Source organism: Ochotona princeps, chromosome 8 (genome assembly GCF_030435755.1).
Source record: "Ochotona princeps isolate mOchPri1 chromosome 8, mOchPri1.hap1, whole genome shotgun sequence".
Classification (NCBI taxonomy): domain Eukaryota; kingdom Metazoa; phylum Chordata; class Mammalia; order Lagomorpha; family Ochotonidae; genus Ochotona; species Ochotona princeps.
The window spans coordinates 54159751-54184183 of record NC_080839.1 but is presented as its reverse complement, the minus strand read 5'-3'; the positions used below and the strand labels follow the sequence as shown (position 1 = coordinate 54184183).

The window sequence follows — 24433 nt, the reverse complement described above, 5'->3', positions numbered from 1 at the left end:
TTCTCAGCACAGAAAACAGAAGTCTTTCGAATACAAACAAATTTAGCAAAAATCAAAATGCCAACTCCAGCACTAAAAACAAATCTAACCAGATGCATTTTCCTTTTTGGCAGTTTCCCAATGTTTCTGCCTTCCTTACTGAAAATTCCTCTTTGCTTCTAATTACTGGAAATAATACACATTTACCTAACAAAAACATGTATACGATTCTCTTCAAAACCAGGGCCCATTACAAATCAAAACCAAACCAAAACAAAATATAACGGGAAAAAAATTTTCAATCCCCAACCAAGATTCAATTTATCTCAAATGATAAATCTTGATATATCAATACCCTAAGAAATCAAGGGATAGTGCAGAACTCCCAAGGGGTACATTATAAAAAACTGATCCCATGTAAACCAAGTCAGGTAAGCAGAAAAATACAGACACAAGAAATGTGCCATTCATCATCAGAATTGCAACTTCAAGTAATTTGTCTATTCTACTTTCCTTCTGCCTTGACAAACTTACCATAGCCATCATGTCTAAACGAAGAAGGGTGTTCTCCCAAAATGGCTTGTCTCTGGCGACCCTTTCCTCTATCTGACACAAAAGTAGAAACATGATTTTAACAATTTTGACTCAAGTACTTAGTAGAGTTCTCTCATGGGAAACACCCATTCAAATACAATTCATAAAAGAAGTACGATTCCTGTTAACTTTAGACATCCATTCATATCCAATTTAAATACAAACACCGAAGTTTAAGAAAAAAATTCTACCTAACAAATTCCATTTTTCTTGAAAATTATCTTTTTGGCAAATGCCAAACACAATCACACTTTCAAATTTAAGGGGAGAATGGATACTTTTCAGAAAATCAATGTACACAATGCTAGAGTTTGACACTGTACAGAAGTTTTTACCCATACATGTCTTTAAAACGAGCTTTAAGTACAGTACTTTTGAAAGACAGTACCTGAATCATACTATTAGCTTCAACAGCAACACATTTTCAAAGTGGGCTTCTTTCAAGAAGTTTCAGCATAAGCCAACAACAACCTGTATTACATGGTTTCACAATCAGTAAACACAGAGTATTTTATAGGTATACACACATATTTACAAACACCTACTGACTTGAAAGCTGAAATGTTGCACATCACTGGCTCATATTGTATCATGGATGGTCATTGTCTATAGACCTTAACAGCAGGCACAACTATGAGCAACCCCCCAAAGTTTAAATATGCCAAAACAAAGCTAACCAAGGGGGCTACATTATTGGATGAGAATACTACAACACTCTAAAGGATAATTGTTATCCAAGCTACATTTTCAGCGAAGGCATGCCAATTTGCTCAAATCTAATTTGAGGAATCAATACAAAAATTATTTGTAGCTTCTAAGATAATACTTCCTATGTTTGATTAGTAACTTTTAAAAACTCATTGAACAAACTTTTAGAAAGTCTGTGCCCAATAAGATCTTTTTATACATATCTTGAGACTCTGGTCATTCTAATCTTTCCAAAATTCAGAAGCAGGCTTTCCATCCTACACTTAAACAAGTGAGATTTATGGGAGATGAGAAATACTCCAATTTCACTTCACTCTAAAGAAGCCCAGTCCAAGTTATCACAGCATTGAAAGGGATTGGGGAAGTCACAAGGTAAGAAAATCATCATCATCATCATCTCTTTACATCATCCCCACTAAGTAGAACCATCTAGCTTCTGCTTTCCCATATCAGCAACAACAAGGTACTTATTACTGCCTCATGAATTTTTAAATGTTCTAAGCCACAAGAAAGCCAATTTTTATATTATATAAAAACTGATCCTATATCCACATTCTACCTTACTTGGGGGCCTTGCAGATTTAGTTTTTGTCTGAAAACTCTTCAAAAGGCTTAAAATATTGCTATGACCATCCCTCCATGTCATCAGTCACTTCAACCTAAACATTCACAAGTGCTTCTTTTAACTGCATGGCTTCCTGCATTTCTTATCATCAAAAATCTCATTCCTCATAAATCAATCTAGTCCGCTAACCCATTCTATTTTCTTCCTCTCCTTAAGCATGTGTCAGACACTAAATACAGGCTTTATTCCATGGACGAGTCTTAATCCAAATCACCATAATGCCTTCACGGCTGTTATACTAATACAGTGACGGTGTACTATAAGAAAACACAACTGGGCTGGGAATCAGAAGATTACAACTTAAATAATTTGCTATAATGTCACAGAAACTTAAAATTCTCACTCAGAAAAGGGAGGAGTTACAAAAGATGATTCACAAAGTATCTTTCAGCCAAACACCCTTGCTATTGATTCCCAATATATGAAATACTATCTAATTAATATAAGGTCACACAAAACAGAAGTGAGTAGAAGTCAAACACTGAATATATTGGCCTCTAAATACTAACTGGCAAGTTTTCACGGAGTCAACTGAAATCTAATGGAAGCTGTGTACCTTCTCCCCTAAAATATCCTCATATATAAAAGTTTTGCTTAATACTGGTGGGTAAGGGCAGGAGTTTCTAGAGTCCAGTCAAAGGATTCTTTACACTAAAATACAATTAGAACTGGGGGGAGAGAGAGAGGGAACTTAAAAGCTAGTTACATCTTTAAGAGAGTTTTTTGGGAGGACGGTAGAAAAAGTTGGTATAAAAGTCTTTACTTGGGGACAGTAGCATAATAGTTTCAATGATCTATCAACTTGCGTGCAAGCTAAAAAAAAAGTTCGTAGATTGCTGTAGTCTCAACAAAAACATAAATTGCTATGATCTCCCCAACCACCTACCTACAAAGAAGTAGAAAATCAGAATTCTTTTTCCTTTAACAGCCTAGACAATTAAAATTCTGACTTCCTTTACCTGTATTTCACTATGCAAATATTTTCCTTACACATTTATAAACTTTTCTGACTAGAATTATACGGAAAGCCTCTGCTGATTACATAAACACCATCCTTTTAAAGGAATAATAAATACACTATTGAAATAGAAAGCAAATATGCCTATGTGTTAAGGGACATTAAGGGACTAGCATTGTGGAGTTATCAGGTAAAGCCACTGCCTGCAATGCCAGCATCCCCTGTGGATGGAAGTACCACTACTGATCCAGCTCCCAACTAACGGCCTGGGAGAAGTAGTAGAAGATGTCCCAAGTATCTGGGTCCTTGCCACCCACATGGGAGACCAAGAAGAAGCTCCTGGCTTCAGCTTCGTTCAGTGGCCACCTAGGGAGTGAACCAGCAAATGGAACATACTTCTCTCTTTCTCCCCTATCTGTGAACCAGCAGATGGAAGATACTTCTTTCTCCTCTATCTGTAACTTTTCAAAATAAAATATATCTTGAAATTTAAGAAAAGCGCAACCCAAACACCCTATTTAAAATGAGTGAAAACCATCACAACAAACCCATAAAACAATTCAATGTTCAGTCACTGACCAGAAACTGACCGAAGTGAGAGATTTCTCATCAACCACTTGTCCTGTTGTTTGAGTGCTAAGGCTTTGTTTTCCAGTACCGAATTCAACTGCACCAAGCTAGGCCAAGCATACTTCTGCTAAGCAGTGAAAAAGGTAGGGGTCCAGCCAAAGCTGCATTACAACTACCTGCAATCTCATGCACAAGGGAAGATGTCTCCCTGGGAATCAAGCGGTAAAGGAGCCAATCATCCCAAAACACTCCGCATCTCAACATGCAAAGGAGCATCCTAGTGTCTTTTCTGTTTTCTTTTGTTAGGGTACATGCACTTTAGGGTTCACATTGCCCAAGATACTCTGGATGGCATGAAAATTTCTTCTAGTTGGCTTTTACACATACTCATCTTGAGTTTTACCAACCCTTGGTTCATATACTGATATTGTAGTTGAGATGTAGCCAATACTGCAGCCCCCTTGTTTTTACAAGACCACATTTGAATTTGTGTATTCCAGAATTGCCACAGTTACTTGCACAAATTTATCAAATCTATGCTCATGAAATCTAGCACTTAGAGACTAAGTGAAAATGCATCCCAAAGGAAATGCTCTTATCTTCAGATTTATCAAGTTTAAATATTTGTTACCTTAAACAGACATGGTAGTTTCACCCACATTTGAAATGTCAAAATTTCTATTTACACAAATTGACATAAATGATCATCTTAAGTTGGTACAAAAGTGACAACTTATCCCAGCCACTTTACAAAAATCAAACCACACAGAAAAACACCTTTTACATATAGATCACCTTTTCGTTATGCTGAAATTTCTATTCAAGATCCACAATTGAGCAAAAACAAAAAAGTATACTTGAGTGCAAGCCAAGTATGCACCTTTCTAATCCTTTTATCTTTAATATCTGTGTGGATTGGTTGAGCGTGATCAATTCCCCAAAACTATATAGATAAATTGGTCCTGGTTATTTGCCAACTAACAGTTTAAATCTAAGCTGTAAACAGTTACAGTAATGGGTATTAAAATTCACAACATTGTAGTCTAGTTTCCCTTAGTTTAGTCTTAAATTCTACAACTGAACCCTTGAGGGAAATTAAATCAATATATACATACAACTTGAGTAAATGGGCACAGTCTATCATGGTTTTCATCCCATGGAAGTCTGAAGTACTGTTAAGTGTCCTTCTTTAGAACTTGGGGTGATGGTGCATGCAGTATGCAGTCAAGGTGAATTGCAAGTCTGAGTTTTTCAGAGGGCTTTTGCTGCTGCCGATGTTGTGCATGATGAAGTGTAGAGTCAGCCTGCTGGAGTCCTCTATCCTTCTTAATGCCTTGTCCAGCTTGGGGGAAAAGTCCTTCCATAGAGAAGCAGTGTGCAAGTTTGCAGTTTGTAAGGTATATTCTGAACCAGTTTCCTCTCCTCCAAAGAGAGAGAGCTGCTTGGAGAAATGCAAGTCCTTGAACTGCGGGCGTGCCTGTATGTGTGGGCTCCTGGTTGAACTAAATATAAATAGCTCAGTACATACCAGTAGGGGGCACTATATCAAGGTTATTTTCCAGCATAACAACCTTTCACAACAAAAAACATTCACCAACAAGGTTTTCATTTGAGTTAACTAGCTCATCTCAGGAAAAAAGGAATCTAACCACAAATAAAAATTTGTCAGCAGACATAAGAATATTCTAGAAAGCATTAAATACCTACCTCGTCTTCCCAAATATGGTTTAGTGTAGTCCCAACTGTCATTGTCATTTCTAATAACATTTAGACGAGTTGGCTGTTAAGATTGAAAATAAAAGTGAGTTCAAATCGCATATGCAAAACATAAATTTTTTTCTTTAGTAAATGTTGAAAAAATATTTACCCTTGCATATTCAATTTTTAGTGTGCAACATCCAGCATATATATCTGCCCCATTGAGTGCTGCTTTAGCTTTCTGGGCACAAAGCACTGATTCAAACATAAGCTCTATTAAGGAAATTTGGTGTAAGATAGCTGACAATCACTATACCAAAGAACAGCATTGAAAATAATCAAAAACTTTTCAGGAAATGTTTTATCAGATAAAATTTCCAAGTGAATTTCAGTAACATTTATTGTCACAATCAAGGTAGCAAAGAAAATAATACAACTGAAATACTGGAAGAAGGGTACACAGTCCCACTTCCTGAGCCATGGACAACTACCAAACTTGAAACAGGAAATGTTTCATCTGAAAGTAGGAAAAACACAACAAACTAAGATAATATAGATGATGTGAGTTTAATACATTGCTGAAAACGCAGGGTTCTTAAATTACTCAACTATTTTGCTGATTCCTTAAAAGTTATTTAATTCCATATATATCTTTTTAAGTGTCAAGTCCCAAGAGCATACAAAGTGAAACGAACCCACTCTTGGGGTCAGTGCCATGGCATAGTGCTAATATTCTGCCTGTAGCACCAACATCCCATAGAGGTGTTGGTTCAAGTCCCAGCAGATCCACTTTCCATCAACCTCTCTGCTAATGGCCCAGGAAAGCAGCAGAGAACGGCTCAAACCCTTGGGTCCTTACACCCACATGGGAGACCCCAAGGAAGCTCTCAGCTCCTGACTTCAAATCAGCTCAGCTCCAGCCATCGTGGCCATTTAGGGAGTGAGCCAGCAGTTGAAAAGATCTTGCTCTCTGACAACGCTTTTCAAATAAAAATAAATCTTCAAGGAAAAAAAAAAAAAACGTGTCACAAGTGAGAAAAATTTGCTGTATATCCCCTTCTCTGTGCACACCCTTGCACACACAGGCTACAGCTTTTTCTTTATTATTTTTTAAATGAGTTTGGACATTACGTATTATATATCCTGTTTTTCAACTTCTTTCATGGTATAACAGATTCAACATACAGTAGTTCTTACATAAGAAACTATATTAGGTTCAATAAAGGTTAAGATAAAAAGGATTTAAACCAAATTTTTGGTATTTCCAAATTATTTCTAACAGTACTCAGAAAAGTTCATTTAGGATAAAAGTCAAACAGTTTGCATATTTTTTACATATTATCAAACTGTTGTTTTATACACTAAGAAGCACTAGATTGATTTACTATACTAAGTTAGTCTTAGCCAAATACTAAAATGCTATGAGTACTTTTATTTTTTTAAATCCTAACTAAATAGATATTTGTGGGAAAAAACTATGAACGCTACTTGCCTAAAAACGTTTAAGCATAAAAAAAAAAAAACAAGACTTATATAAATTACCCAGCATTCATATACATCAATAGAATATTTTAAAATGAAGGATATTCAACCATTGCTTGTATCCCATTTCTCTTGAATATAACAATGCGTTGCACTTTTCCAACAGGGTTGCAAACAGTGTACAACACATCCTAGGAAAGAAAAAAGCAAGATTTCTTCACAATTTTCATTTAGAAAAACATTAAACCTACGCTGCATTTTGATTTACCTAAAACCAGCAACTGTCACATTATCCTTTGTAATAATTACTAATTTTTAATGTTATGCTAAATTTAATTAATCTATTTCTTCATGGACACAATATAGCCACACTAGAGAACTTGCAGTGAAACATTTCAAACGCACTGCTACCTATTTACCTCCAACTCCGTCTTAACAGGTGACTAAAATCTCTGACCCACAGTCATCTGAAGTATAGTAGCAAGTATTAAAGGGGAATATTAGAACAATCCTAGTATTCCTTTTCCAAGAGACAATAGCAAGGGGGACCAGGGCAGTGGCGTAACAAGCTAAGCCTCCATCTACGGCACCAGCATCCCATGTGGGCACCGATTTGAATCCCAGTTGCTCCACTTCCAATCCACTCCACCCACTTGGGAGACTCAGAAGCTCCTAGCTTCGGACTGACCCAACTCCTGCCATCACGGCCATTTGGTAAATGAACCAGTAGATGGAAGATCTTTCTGTCTCTCCTCTATAATCCTGTCTTTCTAATAAAAATAAATCTAACAAAAAGAGAGAGAGAGAAACAACACTTAATGATCAGCATTCAACCTATTAGACGTCACCAAACTAGAAGGCTGAGTGAACAAAAAACTATTTTTTGTTTTTTAAGGTATGTGGGTCAAATGCCAGCAAACCAGTAGAAGGGGTCTAAGGACCCGCACCCAAGCATGTGAGATACCCGGGCAGGTGGGCAAGGCTGCAGGGTGGCACAACACACCGCCAGAGGACTGGGCTTGGGGATCTGCATGCTTGTGGGAATGCAGGGCTGTGGATTGCTCACTGAAGGGGATCTGAGGATGTGTGGGAGGGAGGACGGCTAAGGGAGAATGTGACAGGTGAGAAAGGACTTCCTGGGAACTTTCAATGACCAGGCTACTGCACTTGCAGGTAAATGATTGGGCTGAGACTGGGTGGTTTAGAGGACAGAAAACGGAGGACTTTTCAGGGTAAAACCAATACACCCACCCACATAAGATTCTTGAGCTGGGCTTGTTGGAATCAACCAACATCTACCAATATACACAAAAGCTAAGGCTGGAGCAACCTGCCTCGCAGGGCTTGACCACAGAACCCAGCAGTGAGTATGGACCACAACAAGTCGGGAGCAGATTCTGTGGGGAGTTTGTGGGCTCATCCCTGTGGGACTGCCACACCAGCTGGTTTGCTCAAGGGCTGAGAGTGGTGACAGACTAAGCTAGGCATGACCACAGAAATCACCATTTATTGTTATAAAAGTTGAAAAAGGCTAGACTGGTCCAGGGTACATCACCCACAGGAGCACCCAAGAATTGGGTGTGAGGCTGGCCAGGCTGCAACATTCATCACCACACACAAAGGCCAACACTGCGGGGGGGGGGGGGGAGCAGACTGTGCTGGGTAAGGGTCTAACACCCACTGACACATCTGAGATCTGGGTCTGGCAATAGGCCTGGTAGGCCATAGCTCCTGCTGGTAAGCATCTGAATGGGTGGTCAGGCTGCTGCTTCACTAGTCAGTGGGTATGTGGATTGGCTCTAGGGTAAGGAGGGCTAAGCAAGGCTGGGCCAAACCACAGCACACTGGCATGCACAGGAGCCAAGATGGGGTGTGGACTATGCTGGACTAGGCTAGGCTATCACACCTACTGGTTTCCATGAAAGTCAGGGATGGCAGCAAGCTGTGCAGGGCTAAGCTACAGCACACACCAGTGGAAGTTGGGATTGGGGGCGGGCCAGGCCAGGTCAGGCTACAGCATCTGATAGCAAAGGCCAAGATGGGGGATGGGCTATGCCCGGCTGGGTTGGAGCAACCACCTGTACTTGCAATCTGTGGCTGGGGGCAGGCCTGGTAGGAGAGCTAAGAGGACACCCTGACTGGGCTTTAGTTCCCACTAGTGAGTACAACAGCCGGAATGGGGACAGTGGACTGGGCTGGACATGGCTGCAACATCCCTCAGCATGGATGTGGATTATCTGTGATGTGCCAGACTGGCCTAGGCTCCAGCACCCACTGGTGCTCACAAGAGCTAGAGTGGGTATAGAACAGGCCAGGCTAAGTCTTGGCACCCACAGAACCATGCAAGAGCTGGGTCTGGGGGTGAACTAGAATGGGTATGGGCTGGTCAGGAAAAGTCACTGTTCCTGCCAGGACAAGAGGTGGACCAAGTCAGGCTAGGCCAAGAACCCACCAGTGTGCACGAGATCTGTTACTTAGAGGAGATTTGATAAAGGAACTTGGGGAACTCCTCTGTCAGGATGAAGTTCCTGCAGGTGAGCAGAACCAAGGCTGAAAGCAGCCCAGACCAAGCCAGGTTACAGCACCTGCTAGCATACATATGAGTCAGGTCTGGGAGCCGGCCAGGCTGGGTCAATTAATAGCATCCACTGGCAGTTATGAGAACCAGAAGAAGGTACAGGACATGGCAGGCTGGGCCACAACACCAGCCAGCTCACATGAGGGCTGGGACTTAGGGCTCAGTGGGCTGGACTAGGCTGCAGCACCCACCAGCATGAGCTGGGATTGGAAGGCAGACTGTGCCAAGCCAAGCTACCCACTGGCAAATGCCAAGGTGAGGCAAGACATGCCAGACAGGACCACAGCATCCACCAGCACACATAAGACTCAGGTGAGTAGCAAGCCAGGTAGGGGAGCAGTGAGGACTCCCTTATTGTGCCCTTGCTCCCGCTGGTGAGCAGAAGAGCTGGAACTTGAGGCAGTCTAGGCTGGGCAGGACAACAAATCCCTTTGGTCTATTGTTAGCTGGGTTGCAGAGAGAACCAGGCTGGGCTAAGCATCCACATCCACTTGTACATGCATGAGCCAGAGTAAGTGCAGGTTGGCCAGGCTTTGCCGCAACATTGGCTAGCAGATACTGGGACTGGGAACAATTTCTGTCAAGTCAGACTGCAGAACCACCTGTAAAGTACAAGATCTGGGGCTGGGAGCCTAGTATTATGAACATCCCTCTGATGAGCTGCAGCTACCACCAATGAGCATGAGAACCAGGACTAGGGGACAGGACAGACCTAAGTGTGAGCTGGATACTGGAGTTGGTCAGGTTGGGCTAGGCTCTAAAACCTATTTATGTGTATGAGAAGTATGAGAGCTGAATGGGATGCAGGACAGACTGGACCACTCTCGTACATACCAGCAAGCACAGGAACCGGGGCCGGGTATTATTAGCGGTTGCTCCAACTAGGCTGCAGTTGTCACTGGTGTGTTTGAGGGCCGAGTGTGTGGTAGACAGGGAGGGGCTGAACCACGGCATCCATTAGTTTGTATATGAGATGGAGCTGGGGACAGAACTGACTGGGTGACTACAAGCACCAGAGTGTCTGTAGCCTGATATGGGTGACGGACTCAGCCGGAACTTGCACTGGCTCGCCCACACAGGAGTCACACTGAGGTCACCTCTGCTGCGGTTTCTTTGGGCACTCCCCCAACTGGATTACTGCACTCAAAACTCCAACCATGTAGAAAATTACAGATCTGTAGTCTGACCATGGAGTGCATGTGTCAGAACTGGGTCTCATTGGCTGTTGAAGCCTGTGCAGTGGACAGCATGTCCAGATGCACATGGGGGACATGACAATTTATTGAGGCCAGCAGAGGATGTCTAGTGCCCTGGGGGGGCAGAACAAATTGGACAGCTCTCCCCACCAAGTTTGACAGCGAGTAGAGACTTTCCTAAGGTGGACTATGTCATCCAATGGACCTTGGAAGGATTTCCTCAACCTTGGAGCAATGAAATCAACAGCATTTCAGAAATAGCAAAACCACTTAAGCAGTGCCCTCGGAACATCAGGGACCTGGGGGTGACATCGGTAGCCATCCCCTATTCCTGGGTACTGATGCAACTCGGCTGTTGGGAACATCCCTCGCCCCTTCTCTTCTCACTTTCTCCAGATACAGAAAGAAAAATGAGATTGGAAACAGTTATCTTATCCACTTCCCCCATTCCTTGATCCTTCCCATCCTAATTGTTGGCCCACATGGGTATGCATCCTTCTTAACCATGTAAACATCATCAAAAATAAAAAAAGAAATGCCTTCAACACCTTCAAATACATAGCTGTACTGTTAGTTATTAAAGAGACGCTAAAATAACAAATCAGAGTACGTGTACTATTCCTCCTCCCAAAACATCAAACATTATCAATATATTAAAACCGGGGCTAGAGCGGTGGCATATCCAAGCAGAATATAGAGTTTTCAAACTCTATATTAATTTTGAGACCAGTGCAGTGGAATGCAAGCTAATTCTCTCTGTGGTGCCAGCATCCCTCCCATAAGAGTGCCAGCTCTAGTCCTGGCTGCCTGATTTCCCATCCAGCTCCCTACTTACAGCCTGGGGAAGTTAACAGAGGATGGCCCAAGTCTTTGGGCCTCTGCATCCACATGAGAGACCCAGAAGAGGCTCCTGACTCCCCACTTAGGACCAGCCCAGCTCTGACTATTGTGGCATTTTAGGGAGTGAACCAGTGGGTAAAAAAATCACAATCTCTCACTCTTTCCCTCTCTTAACTCTTTCAAATTAAAAATAAATAAAAGCTTTTAAAAAATTCTCAATATCATATTGATACTGGAAATCATTCCAATTAAAGCTTCTTCCCATGTGGTAATATTCTATTCATTATAAAACTCAGCCGTGTTTCTAACTACCCTTCGTATAGTCAGCACTGAATAATAAGTAGGAAACTCAACTGGTTCAGATCATAAACCCTTTTTAATATTGAGTATCACTTTTTAAAAAGGTGAAAAGCAAATCATAGGCTTTAAGCTGTCTCAAAATAGCTTATAAATGATGGGTAAATCCTCCTGGACTATGAGATTCTGTCACAACCTAGTTAACACTCCTGTGCATAAGCTGGTTTGTGAGCAAATGAGACTAGACTCAAGCCTGTATCTCTTCCATCAGGAACAGAACTAACGATAAATAATTTAAAAAATTTAATGGACCTAGCTAATTATGACAACTGAGCTTCTGATCCTTTTAGTTTCAGTGGTATTATTCTTTGTTCACTAAACTTGACAGTCATAATAAAGATACTTAATAATTTTTTAAAACTACCTTTGAATACATAGAGGACAGTAAAGAAAACTATAAATTAGTCATTCTAGAGGCAGTTTATCACACAGAAATACATACCACTGTAATTGGGTAGAGAGGATTCTGAATGGACAGCAAAAGGACTTTGTTGCCTCCTGAGGGATCATCAGTATTTCCTGGTCGAGTGATTCTTTTGCTTGTAGAATAGTTGAAAAAAGCCTGTTGCCCAGCAATGTACACAGGTTCGTCCGCAGCAAATGTCACACATTCTTTGGCACTATCTATGTTTTCAAATTCCACTAGAGCCTGCCGTTTAAATGGCATCATCATCACATAGCTGAAAAGGGAAACAGAGAAGTCACACCCCAGTCCACCAAGTCCAATATTCTCCATCAACTGAAAGCACACTTACATGTGTCAACTGATACATCTTACTGTTCTTTATTACCAATGTCCATTGTAAGTGAATTCTTCGATTACCCAAATAAATTGCAGTATGTCTGTTTATCTATTTATCTATCTTATATCAACCTCTAGCACAATTCCCTGTTTTTAGTAAATAATGACATCACTTCTTCAGGCTGCTACTCCCAGGCAGTATTAGAAAACATCAAACATAGAGAGGCTGGTATTGTGGTATAGTGGTTAAGTCACTGTCTGCAATGCCAGCATTCCATGTGGCACCAGTGCAAGCATGCGCTGAGCCGCTTGCAATTCAGCTCCCTGCTAGTGTGCCTAGAAATCACTGGAAGATGACCCAAGGACCCCTGTTCCCAAGTAGGAGACCCATTGAAGCACCCAGCTCCAGTGTGGCTCATCTCCAAACATTACAGCCACTCAGGTAGTAAACAGTAGGTGGAAGACACCTCTCTCCTTCTCTCTCTTACTCTCTTCTGTTTTTCTGTAACTCTGTCTTTAAAATAATTTTTTTTTAACAAAAAGATCAAAATATAGGAAACAAAGAGCTGGTTTGTGCCATCAGCATCCCATATTAGAGCACAAGCTTGAGGCTCAGCTGCTCTGCCTCCAATCCAGCCGTCTATGAATGCACCCGGGAAGCAGAAGGTGGTCCAAGCACTGTGGCCTAGGCCACTCAGACAGAGTGCCTGGATCCTGGATTCAGCCGGTCCCAGCTCTGGCTGTTGTCACCATTTAGAGAATGACCCAATGAATGGAAGATCTCTCTGTTACACTCTTTCAAATAATACATAAACCTTCATGAAAAGAAAAACAAACCAACAGAGAGGAAACACAACAGCAGGGTAGAGGGGCAGGTGTTTGGCACAACAGCTAGGTGGTCACTTGGGACATCCACACCCCACAGAGCGGGACTGGAGCTCTAACTCCACTCTCCATTACACTTTCCTGCTGACGCTCACCCACGGAGACAGCAGGTGAAGGCTTGAGTACTGGAGCCCCCCTGCCCTGGTTACCCAGCTCCTAGCTTGACCTGGCCTAGCTCCGCTGTTGCAGGCACTGCAGAAGTAAACCAGTTGAGGAAATACACCTCTGCCCCTTATTTCTCTACCTTTCAAATAAAATTTTCTTATTAAAACATTTAGAACAGAATGATAGAATCCCTCCTTAAACAGCTGAAACTACTATTTTCTTCTAGAATTTCTCCAGTATGTACTTTAATAGCTGACTATACTTTCACTTATGAAAACAGAAAAAAGTCAAAAGATAAATAACAGTATGCATACACCAACAAGTTTAAACTTCTCCAAAATACTTTTAAATATTAAAAAATCTATAAAAAGATAGTCACTAGAATATGGTAATAATTTGCCCATGGATAAAAGGATAAGGTATTTCTTTCTCATACTCTTAGAAGAATATATATTTTCATGCAAAATATAAAGAAATGAAGGAAGGGAACAGATGGATCACAATAGCAGAAATATGTTTTCTTCACATGAATTTTAAACTATTTTTATTTCATTTGAGGGGCAGAGTGACAATGAACCTGCTGGTTCACTTGCCAAATGCCCGCAACAGCTGGGGCAAGGACCATACCAGACCCAGGAGCCCAGACCTTGATCCAGGACTCCCATGTAGCCGACGAGGACCCAATGGCTGAGCCATCAGCACTGCCTCCCAGGATCCCCATGAGCAGGACGCAGGAACCAGGAGCTGAGGCACGACTGAGACACGTGCACACATCCCAAGCAGCATCCTCACTGGTTTTACAACAGAAGTCACATCAGGTCAGGTACTCCTTCTCAACCAGGCATTTGGGACCTATAACCCTTTAGAAACTGACACAAAGAGTATTCTAATAGAATCAGACTCCCTTACAGCCTGGTAAATTACTATTCTTTTCAATTTCCACATTCATAAAACTTGGGAGAATTGCTGTCAAAAATAGAGAAATTACGCACAAACTGTCCAAGACACGCTGGAAACACTCCAAAAATCTAACTTACTAAGGCTGGCATGGTGGCTCAACAGGTTAATTTTCTTTTCTTAAGATTTTCTTTTCTTTCGTATTGGAAAGGCGGATATACAGAGAGGAGAGACAGAGAGCAAGATCTTCCGTCCGATGCTTCATTCCCCAAGCAGCCGCAACGGCTGGAGCTGAGCCAATCCAAACCCAGGAGCCTCCTCCAGGTCTCCCACACGGGTGCAGGGTCCCAAGGCTTTGGGCCGTCCTCGGCTGCTTTCCCAGGCCACAAGCAGGGAGCTGGATGGGAAGCGGGGCCACCAGGATTAGAACCGGTGCCCATATGGGATTCCGGAGTGTGCAAGGCGAGGATTTTAGCCATTAGGCTACTGTACCAGGCCTTCTGTTGCTCCTATTTCAAGTAAGATCTTTTTAAAAGAAAATCATGTCAGGATGAGAAAAGTGCTATATTTTCACCTTTTTTTTTCATTCTGCAGTGTGTTTATATATACTACAATCAAAAGAATAAACACACATACCCTTTTTCCTCTCCTTAAAGGAGAACATGTAATAGTTTTGAAAGGTAGAGAAGACAGAGCATTCATCTATACAATCTAAGGAATCTGCTTCAACATACAAATCTCCAAACAGATTTGAGTTCCAATACACATTCCAATAACTGAACAAACACAATCACTTAGTGGTATGTCAATACATGGGCTTCATATGACCATGTGAATGCTCAATTTGTACTTCTAAAGATAAACAATCTCAAACAGTGGTTTCTTTCTTTTTTAAAGATATATTTTTATTGGAAATGCAGATTGACAGAGATAAATATCTTCCACCTGCTGGTTCACTCCCCAAATGCCTGCTATGGCTGGAGATGAGCAATTCCGAAGCTAGGAGCTGGGAGCCTCTTCCAGGTCTCCCATGTGGGTGCAAAGACCCAAGGACTTTGGTCATCCTCCATTACTTTCCCAGGTCACAAACAGGGAACTGTATTGGAAATGGAGCAGCCTGCACTCGAACCAAAGCCCATGTGGGGTTCTGACACTTGCAGAGGAGCATTAGCCAACTGAGCCATCACACTGGGCACTCAAACAGTGGTTACCAAAGAACAAAGCTGACCATACAAGGATTGCCAAGTCATCTATCTCTTGAGGTCACCAAAGAAATTAATAAAACAATGCCATAGTAGAAGGTGTCATCTAACAATATTCTACGCTTTGAAGAAATCATCTATTTCTGCTAGATATCTCAGGTCACTCCATGATCTGTTCATGTTTCACCTCTTCAATATTAAGAATTTTTCTAAAGATATTTATTCAAATTTTACAAAACTGAAGCAACCAGGTTATCTTAGCAAATCACTGAAATTTCCTGAATATATACTTTATCTTAGTCTTTGTCTTGGATGTCTTCAACAAAAACCCTAAACATTAAAAAAAAAAAAAAAAAAAGACAATATCTCTACATTATCTACACTTAGAAATACATTGGATACACTCCAAAAAAGAATTCAATATTTTTGCCTATTTTTGTTTGCAGATTTGCTTTCTAATTATGTTTTCACAGTATTCTTAAGTAAGCACAAGCTGTAAAAAAAAAAAACAAAAACAAAAAAAAAAGATAAAGGAGACGCATGAAAGAAGCAAAATGCAAAAGGAGGACGATTTAGAATATTTATACTTACTACGCAGGACGTGCATTACACACTCCTAACAAGAGCCCTAAGCAAATACTAGCACCCATGTTTACCTGCCAACTCCTAAATATTCCCAAATAAACAAAAAATAAAACAAACACACCAAAAAAAAAAAATCACTGCTCAAGTACCACTACTTGAAACTCCAAAAATGAAAGGTGGTGCTTTCCGTCTAAATCACTCCTGTCCTTACCATATTGTCCCAAATTTGTCCAGAGCCTCCACGAGGTCGGCTTCCACCACAGATTCACAGAGTCCTCGAACGTGGACAACAGGTGACACAGAGACCTTATGATGACTTCCACCTGCATCCTAGCAAGAGAAAATAATTTCTAGTTTAGAAAGGTTAAGCCATACTTTTAGTAAAGTCAGCAGGATATTAAAAAATAAAACAAACCAAAAAATCCCAAACCAGATTGCAATTCAGTTTGACAGAAGACCCTGGGAAGAACATAAATCATCTTGCTTGAAAACTTAAATTTTGAAAAAAGAGAGCAGTCTATCTCAAAGTGCAAAACAATTGCTTAATAATAACCTAATTCAATCTGAAGGAAATTTCAGAAAAAAACAACAGATGTAAAAGACATGTCAGAGGGCCCGGCGGCGTGGCCTAGCGGCTCAAGTCCTCGCCTTGAACGCCCCGGGATCCCATATGGACGCCGGTTCTAATCCCAGCTGCACTTGCCATCCAGCTCCCTGCTTGTGGCCTGGGAAAGCAGTCGAGGACGGCCCAATGCATTGGGACCCTGCACCCGCGTGGGAGACCCGGAAGAGGTTTCTGGTTCCCAGCTTCGGATCGGCACAGCTCCAACCATTGCGGCTGCTTGGGGAATGAAGCATCGGACGGAAGATCTTGCTCTCTGTCTCTCCTCTCTGTATATCTGGCTTTGAAATAAAAAAGAAATAAATCTTAAATAAATAAATAAATAAATCTTTTTTTAAAAAAGACATGTCAGAGTTGAAAATATATTTAATACTCATAACATCTTCGTAGTTTTACTTTCATAAAACCAAAATCTAAAGTAGATCAAAAGAACAAAAATGCTGAATTTTTTCCTTAATATAAAGATTCTATACTTTTTCCTATAACATAAATTTTTATTTTTTGTCCTTGCTCAGTTAATTATCTAGTCTCACTATAAGTAACCTAAAGCTACTCTTAGCAGTACATGGAACACCTTAAATTTATGCAAAGTACTTTCATCTTTGCTGTCTCAAAAACATAAGCCCTCCTAAGCTTCTATGGAGAACTGCATACCCAAATGTACAGTAAGCTGTTTCAGAGGGTAAGTATGGGATCTTCAATGTATTAAGAATTACTCTGGGGCCTGGCTCGATAGTGTAGTGGCCTTGCATGCGCCAGGATCCCATATGGTCGCTGGTTCTAATCCCAGTGGCCCTGCTTCCCATCCAGCTCCCTGCCTGTGGCCTAAGAAGGCAGTCGAGGACGGCCCAAGACTTTGAGACCCTGCACCCGTGTGGGCTCCTGGCTCCTGGCTTTGGATTGGCTCAGTTCCAGCCGTTGCAGCCGCTTGGGGAGTGAACCATCAGATGGAAGATCTTCCTCTCTGTCTCTCCTCCTCCTCTCTGTATATCTGCCTTTCCAATAAAAATAAAATAAATCTTAAAAAAAAAAAGAATTACTTTGGAGGCATTTGTGCAATGGTTCACCTAGCTAATGGCCATACCTTGCATGTGCCAGGATTTTGTATGAGCACTGGTTCATACCCCAGCTGCCCCACTTCCCCTCAAGCTCCCTGTTTGTGGCCTGGGAAAACAGCAGAGGATGGCCCAAAGCCTTGGGACCCTGTACCCATGTGGGAGCCCCATAAGAAACCTTACTCCTGGCTTCAGATCTGCTCAGCTCCTGTCCTGAGGCCAGTTGGGGAGTGAACCAGCAGATGGAAAATCTCTTCCTTTGTTTTTCCTCTCTGTAAACCTGCCTTTCCAAAAAACCTAAATAAGTCTTTTTTTTAAAAATTAAAAAATATATATATGTATGTATGTATGTATGTCAGAGTTCAAAGAAAGGAACTGGTTTAAATGTACAAGACAGCCCCGGGACTAACTCTTAATATTATTATCAAATCCAAGAAATACATTCAATCTTTCGCAAATACTAATTTAATCTTTAAAATTTCATTTGAATTGCTTACACTCTTTCAGTCATTAAATGCTATCAAATATAAAATGAATCATTCTGACAGTATCCTATGTAAACCACCACTCTTCTTAAGCTACAATTAAGGAGACTTCTTACATGAAATTCAGTTTACTGTGCAACATAACTATTTCATTCTTAAATGTAAAAGAACAATGAAGCAGAAAAAGTTTCAAATAACTGATTTAAATATGACATAGGGCCCGGCGACGTGGCCTAGCGGCTAAAGTCCTCGCCTTGAACGCACTGGGATCCCATATGGGTGCCAGTTCTAATGCCAGCAGCTCCTCCTCCCATCCAACTCCCTGCTTGTGGCCTGGAAAAGCAGTCAAGGATGGCCCAATGCTTTGGGATCCTGCACCCGTGTGGGAGACCTGGAGGAGGTTCCTGGCTCCTGGCTCCAGATTGGCACAGCACCGGCCATGGCGCTCACTTGGGGAGTGAATCATTGGACGGAAGATCTTCCTCTCTATCTCTCCAGCTCTCTGTATATCTGACTTTGTAATAAAAAATAAATAAATAAAAAAAGTTTACAGGACAAATTCCCCAAAGAAATCAATAGCTTACAAATGGATAACTCACTTTAAGTGACCCACGTGGAAGATTGTGAAGTTCACAATGGCAAATCATTCACTCATTTTTGAGGAAAAAAAAAATGTTATCTATGCCCTATGTGAAAAAGACTAACAAACCATAGAAACAACTTCTAATCCCCCACCATCCCCACTGGTTAAGCATTCACGATTGTGACTGAGTGACCTTGAAGACAAAGTACAGTTAAAGCAACACTACCAAGGAACAGAGTAGCTCAAAGGAAAAAAAAAGTCAAAAGTGTTCAGGTTTTTACTTTCAGACCAGGGATGGTTTCCCAATGAAACTGTTGAATTTATCTGGACAATAAAATGCTGGACTCTCCATATGCTCCATGCCCGCAATGAAGGAATCATGACAGGTTATGATCTGTACTAGTGTAACAGTGTGGAGGTATTCAGTGTGGGGGGAGGGTTTGGGGGAATCCCAGAGCCTATGAAACTGTGTCATAAAATGAAATAAATGTAGTTTTAAAAAAAAAAAGTGTTCTGGTTTTTTAAGATTTCTTTCATTTTTATTTGAAAGACAGAAAAGGCAGATTCCACACAGAGAGGAGACAGAGATAGTCTTCTATCAGCTGGTTCACTCCCCTAACGGTCACAGCAGGCAGAGCTGAACCAATACCGACCCCCACAACCCCCGCAACACTGAAAGCCAGGAGCCAGGTCTCCCAGGTGAGTGCAGGAACTCAAGGACGTGGCCAGTTCTCTGCTTTCCCAGACCACAAGCAGGAAGCTGGATGAGAAGTGGAGCAGCCGAAACATGAACCGGTCCCCACACAGGCCTGCTACATCACTGCGCCAATCCCTCAGCAAGTTTTTTTGAGGTGCTCAACACACACGTGTTGTTGAGTTTCTGAGGGCCAACAACCTCAGCCTCCTACTTAGTATGGCAGTTTTGAGAAATCTCTCCAAAGCTCTGGCAGGAAATACATTAAGGGAAGTTTCCCCAGGGTCCTTCTTCCCAACAATGTACATTTATCTAATCAAATAAGGGCAACGTGGAGGCAAACATATAGCCTGAAGATGGTTGACACACTGGGTTAGCAGCCCTGTATCACTCTAGCAGCCCTGTATCGCTCATAGCCCACTCGACTCTCCTCCCTTCACTGGGTTCCCCTGCCATCCATATGGGAGGTGACATGGATGCAGTGTTGGGTACCCAGCTTTTACCTCCAAAGGCACTGAGCCACACCACAGACACCTGTGAAGTAAACCAGCAGACAGGAGCTCGCTTCTTCTCTACACACAAGTTAAAAGCCAAAAACGAAATTATTTCTGCGAGAGTTTCAGTTCTGATTTGGCTCCTTCACACTTTTGTTTATCCTTTCCTCTTCATATCCAGTTAACCTTTTATAAAGGAACTCAGAAAAACTTACCACAAGGGGCCAGCATTGTGACTTTTGGGTGAGGCAATGGCTTGCAACACAGGCTCCCTGTATCTGCATACTCCACAGTTCAGCTCCCTGCTAACACAGCCAGGAAGCAGCAGAAGATAGTTCAAGCGCTTGGGCCCCTAAGTCTGTCCTGGCCCAGCCTGGCCTGTTTCAATAGAGTGAACCAAAGGATAAAATATCTCTCTCCTTCTTTATCACTCTGCTCCTCAAATACATTGTTATTTTTTTAAAAGAACGTTTATTTGGGTCCCAGCGCAATGCCTCCATTGGCTAATCCTCCCCCTGCAAGTACCAGGATCCATATGGGAGCCAGTTCATTATCCTGGCTACTCACTTCCTGCCCAGCTCCACCGTTTCTGACCTGGGAAAGCAGCAGAGAATGGCGCAAGTCCTTGACCCCTGCACCCACACAGGAGACCTGGAGGAGGCTCCTAGCTTTGGGTCAGCTCAGCTCCGGCCACTGCGGCCATTGGGAGTAAACCAGAGAATGGAAGGAAGATCTCTGTCTCTCCTCTCTGTTTATCTGACTTTCCAATAAAAATAAATAAATCTTAAAAAAAAAAAAAAAGCTTATTCACGGAAAGTCAAAGGTGAATATGTCTGAATTCTTACTTTACAAACTCCCAACTAGAATAGAAAAGACGTCCATCCAGCATTTCAGAACTATCCAGATCACAGGGACAGAACTCTCGGATTACGTACACATTGAGACTCTGGGTTGATATGACGTGGCGGTTCCTCATCCCTTGGTACTGGGACGTGTGGAAAGGCATGCGTGTCCCCTCCCTTTGTTTCTCTCCTTCCCCTCAGGAATAACAAGGAGAAATAGCAAATTTGGAAGCAATGAGTTCACCCAATTTTCCCTAAACCTCAATCCTGCCCACCCTGATCAACCATGTAATCATGATTTAAAAATAAAATTAAAAAACAAAAAATTCCCAGGCTCTGATATGAGGGGAAAAGATGCCCATCACTGTACCTAGCATACACTGTAACAGTTTGAGCACAAAGGTATTTCTTGAGCTGAAGGACTACCACAGCTGAAACAACCTCTCTTAATTTAGGTGAATTACCATATTCCTGCATAATGAAGCACCAACATGCTTCTGCAAGACATCTATCCTAACAGCAGATTTTTATTGTACACAGGTTTCCACGGTTGCTATGATTTCAAAATAGTACCTAAAGGTACATGAAATGACTTCGAATACAAAAATACCCATTCATTAATGTATAGTACAACTTCAGTTCTACTGTAAAATAAAAGCAATTCACGCCCTTTCCTTTGACACACAACAGCAGTAAGATAAACAAACTATAATTTACAAATCCATTTGTACAAATTAATTCCTGCCTAGGCAACTTAAAAGCTGTATTATGTTAATCATTAAAGCTTTAGGTAAGGAAAGTTTACAGTTCACCCTTCATATTTACAGGCTGAGAGAATTCAAGAATAAACTTTCTCAAGGTCACTAAAATGGCACACTAGCTTCAACTTCTGACCCTCCTCGAGCCGGGCTCAGTGTTGGTTCACCGCTCCATACATTCACATTCAAAGTATTCTCCTCTATATATCCGAACCTGGCTCAATGTCTTATCAGTTTTCCAAAAAAGAAAAAAGGTTTTAAGTATCTTTTCAAGACCCTTGTAGCCAATTGATGCCACTAAGGAAAACTCACACGAGCCTTTCAGCAAGAAAAATGCTGATCAAATACATGTAAATACCAGTTACATGACGTTTCCATTTTCCACTGAAGAAATGACCTCGAACTGAAACTTCCTAAGAATAAATGTGCTTTACTTGGACTTTCAGATTGATCTTTTGAATATTTCAAATAGCTAGGCACACAAATCAAAACCGCTAGCACATAGTAGGAAACTATTTTATTTAGAAAAAGTTCGAAACTTTGTTGCAACATTCTTCACAGTCTCCTGACAGTACTTGTAAACTCAATGGAGACCACTGACCAAACTGCTTACATAGAAAATCAGGCAGGAGCTATAAAAAACCGCTTCTCATTTGCCTCTTATGCAAGGTGGGAAAAAAAATTGCAAACTACCAGTTGAATACAAGTGTACCAACTTCATCAAGTTTGCTGAGTTAATCACAGTTCGAATGCGTTAAATACTTGAAGAACATCTAAGTCATCAAGACCGTTATCTTGCACCAAAAAAGGGCAAAAGAAAAAAGAAAAAAACCCTTCGCTCATCCTCAAAGTCTCCGTCCAAAGACAGTCGAGCACTTGTCAAGGCTAAAATGATTCTCTCCACCCCTTCGGCCTCCAGCTAACACTTGCGAGGAGAGGACAAGAACCTGGCAAGGGATGTTGAATACAGCTCCTAAGTCAGTTCCTCCTTCCACTGGGGCCAAACGAAAACACAACGCCAATGAAGAACTGAGCAATTTTTTTAAGACATCCTTGCAAGTCGGGCTGTCTTAACACCTGCCGGCACGATTTTGTAATCGAAAAGGGAAAAACACCATTCTCAACAACCGTCACAAAACGAGGTTAGCACCGAAGGCAAGCCATGCCCGAAAAAGAATTCAACTGTCTAGGGCAAGAACCTTCCAGGGCAGCTGAGGGGCGGGGAATCGCCAGGGCGTAAACTGCCCTTAATTAGGGAATCTCTTCAGGACCAGCCTTGGGCGCCAGCGACGCAACCATCCCGTGATGGTGACCAGGCGCGTGGACTGCGTGGGCCAAGGGGCTGAGGGCAGTCGGTGGTCTTGAGGCCGGGCCCCAAGCCCCAGGAGTTCAAACTAACAAAGAGCAAATCGCGCCCGAAGCCCCCGACGCCTCCCTCCGGCGAGCCCGCCCCGCGACCCTCCCCAAGTTCAGGGCCCAGCACGCCGATTCGCGGCGGGGCCTGCAGCCAGGCCGAGGCCGGGGCCGGATTTGCGGTCGGGATGAGGGAGACAGGTAGAGGTAAGAACACAAACAGCCCTCCATCCCACCACCCTTAGAGAAGCGCCGGCGTTTCCAGCCCGGGGTCAGCACAGGCAGGGGAAAAAAAAGGGGAAACAAGGAGGGCCGGAGGTCCCAAGCCGAGAACGCCGCCTCCGGGCCCTGCTTTCCAGGGAACCGCCGCGCTTTGTTACCGTCTGGGAGAAGCTCCGGCCGCCGCTGTTGCTGTTGCTGCCGCCGCCGCCATCGCCCCCGCTCCGGGGCGTCGCTTCCCGGCGGGTCTCGCCCTCCTCGGCCGAGTACTCGATCTCCCCCTCCTCGGTCTTGCGGCGCTTGGCCTGGCTCTCGTACTCTCGATCCTCCTCAAATGTCTCCCTGGGGGAGGAGGAGGAGGAGGAGGAGGACATGGCGGCGGCCGGAGGGACTGACGGGCGGCGGGCGGGCGGCCGGGCGGCCGGGCAGGCAGGCGGTGTGGGACACGGGCCTCGGATGCCGCCGGCCAGTCCCTGCCGTGGGCTGAGCGGCCCGGCCGTCCGCTGGGGCGCGCTCCCAGGAGCCGGGGTGGCTGAGGAGAACCGGCGGACTGAGGGGAGCGCCCCAGGGGGAGGCTCCGGAGCGGCCGCTCCCCTTTATTACCGAGCCAACATTCAAGCCCTCTCCCTCCTTCTCCTCCTCCTCCTCAGTCCCCGCTCCCAGCCCCGGGGAGCGAATCTAAGGATGGGAACGCAACCGTGGTTTCCGGTCGTCCCTCCTCCCCCTGAGCCGCTCTCCGCCGCCCAGGCCGAGTCTCCGCCCCCGCCTTGGCGGCCGCCGCGCCGGATCAAATCCAGCCGCAAGCCCCAGGGAAGTGCCCCCCTCCTCCGCCGACCCGCCAAGCCCGGATCCCCGTTCCCTATTGGCAGCAGGGAAAGCCGACCAGGCTTCTGATTGGCTCAAAGGGCTGTTCATCAAAATCACTCGGGGGTGGGAGGTGGCCTTCAGAACTCGTCCAGGGCTTGCGTGTCTTGGCGGCGCAACGCTCGCCCCGCGCGGCCTGGGGGCCGTTTGGCCACGGTGGCCGTTGGCTCGGTTAGGCTCTCCTGCCGGAGGTGAGGCTCGAAGGGAACTAGAGAGGGGTGATGCGTTGTGCGTCGTGGCCGAGGCTGTGGGTGTTAACCGCCGTCCCGCTAATTTAAATGCCTTTTATTACTTCAAAAGAGGATGGGGAAACCTTCTAAAGTCCGTGGAGACACTGCCGCGTGCGGGCGCGCACACACACGCACACACACTCACTGGAACCGTGACACAAGTCTCTCTTCACCCCACGTTGATTGCAAACTTCTGTGCAACTCGCGGTTGCTCACCTGCTCTTCAACCTTTC

General features: G+C 43.3%; 1 protein-coding gene across 3 annotated transcripts in view; it reads right to left on the bottom strand.

Annotated features, from left to right (window-relative positions):
* Positions 1-23972, bottom strand: part of HNRNPLL (heterogeneous nuclear ribonucleoprotein L like) — a 42221-nt gene extending 18249 nt beyond the window's left edge. Inside the window, exons 1-7 of one of the 3 annotated variants that reach the window (XM_004582739.3) lie at positions 23268-23972; positions 16213-16331; positions 12028-12265; positions 6725-6805; positions 5302-5403; positions 5142-5214; positions 514-585 (exon numbers count right to left, since the gene is read on the bottom strand). In XM_004582739.3, the coding sequence (XP_004582796.1) occupies positions 514-585; positions 5142-5214; positions 5302-5403; positions 6725-6805; positions 12028-12265; positions 16213-16331; positions 23268-23480 (898 nt within the window). In that variant the 5' untranslated portion in view covers positions 23481-23972. Of the gene's footprint in view, positions 1-513; positions 586-5141; positions 5215-5301; positions 5404-6719; positions 6806-12027; positions 12266-16212; positions 16332-23267 lie in introns of all 3 variants that reach the window. The other 2 variants (XM_058668055.1, XM_058668056.1) reach the window with 2 other exon arrangements.
* Positions 23973-24433: the final 461 nt, after the last annotated feature.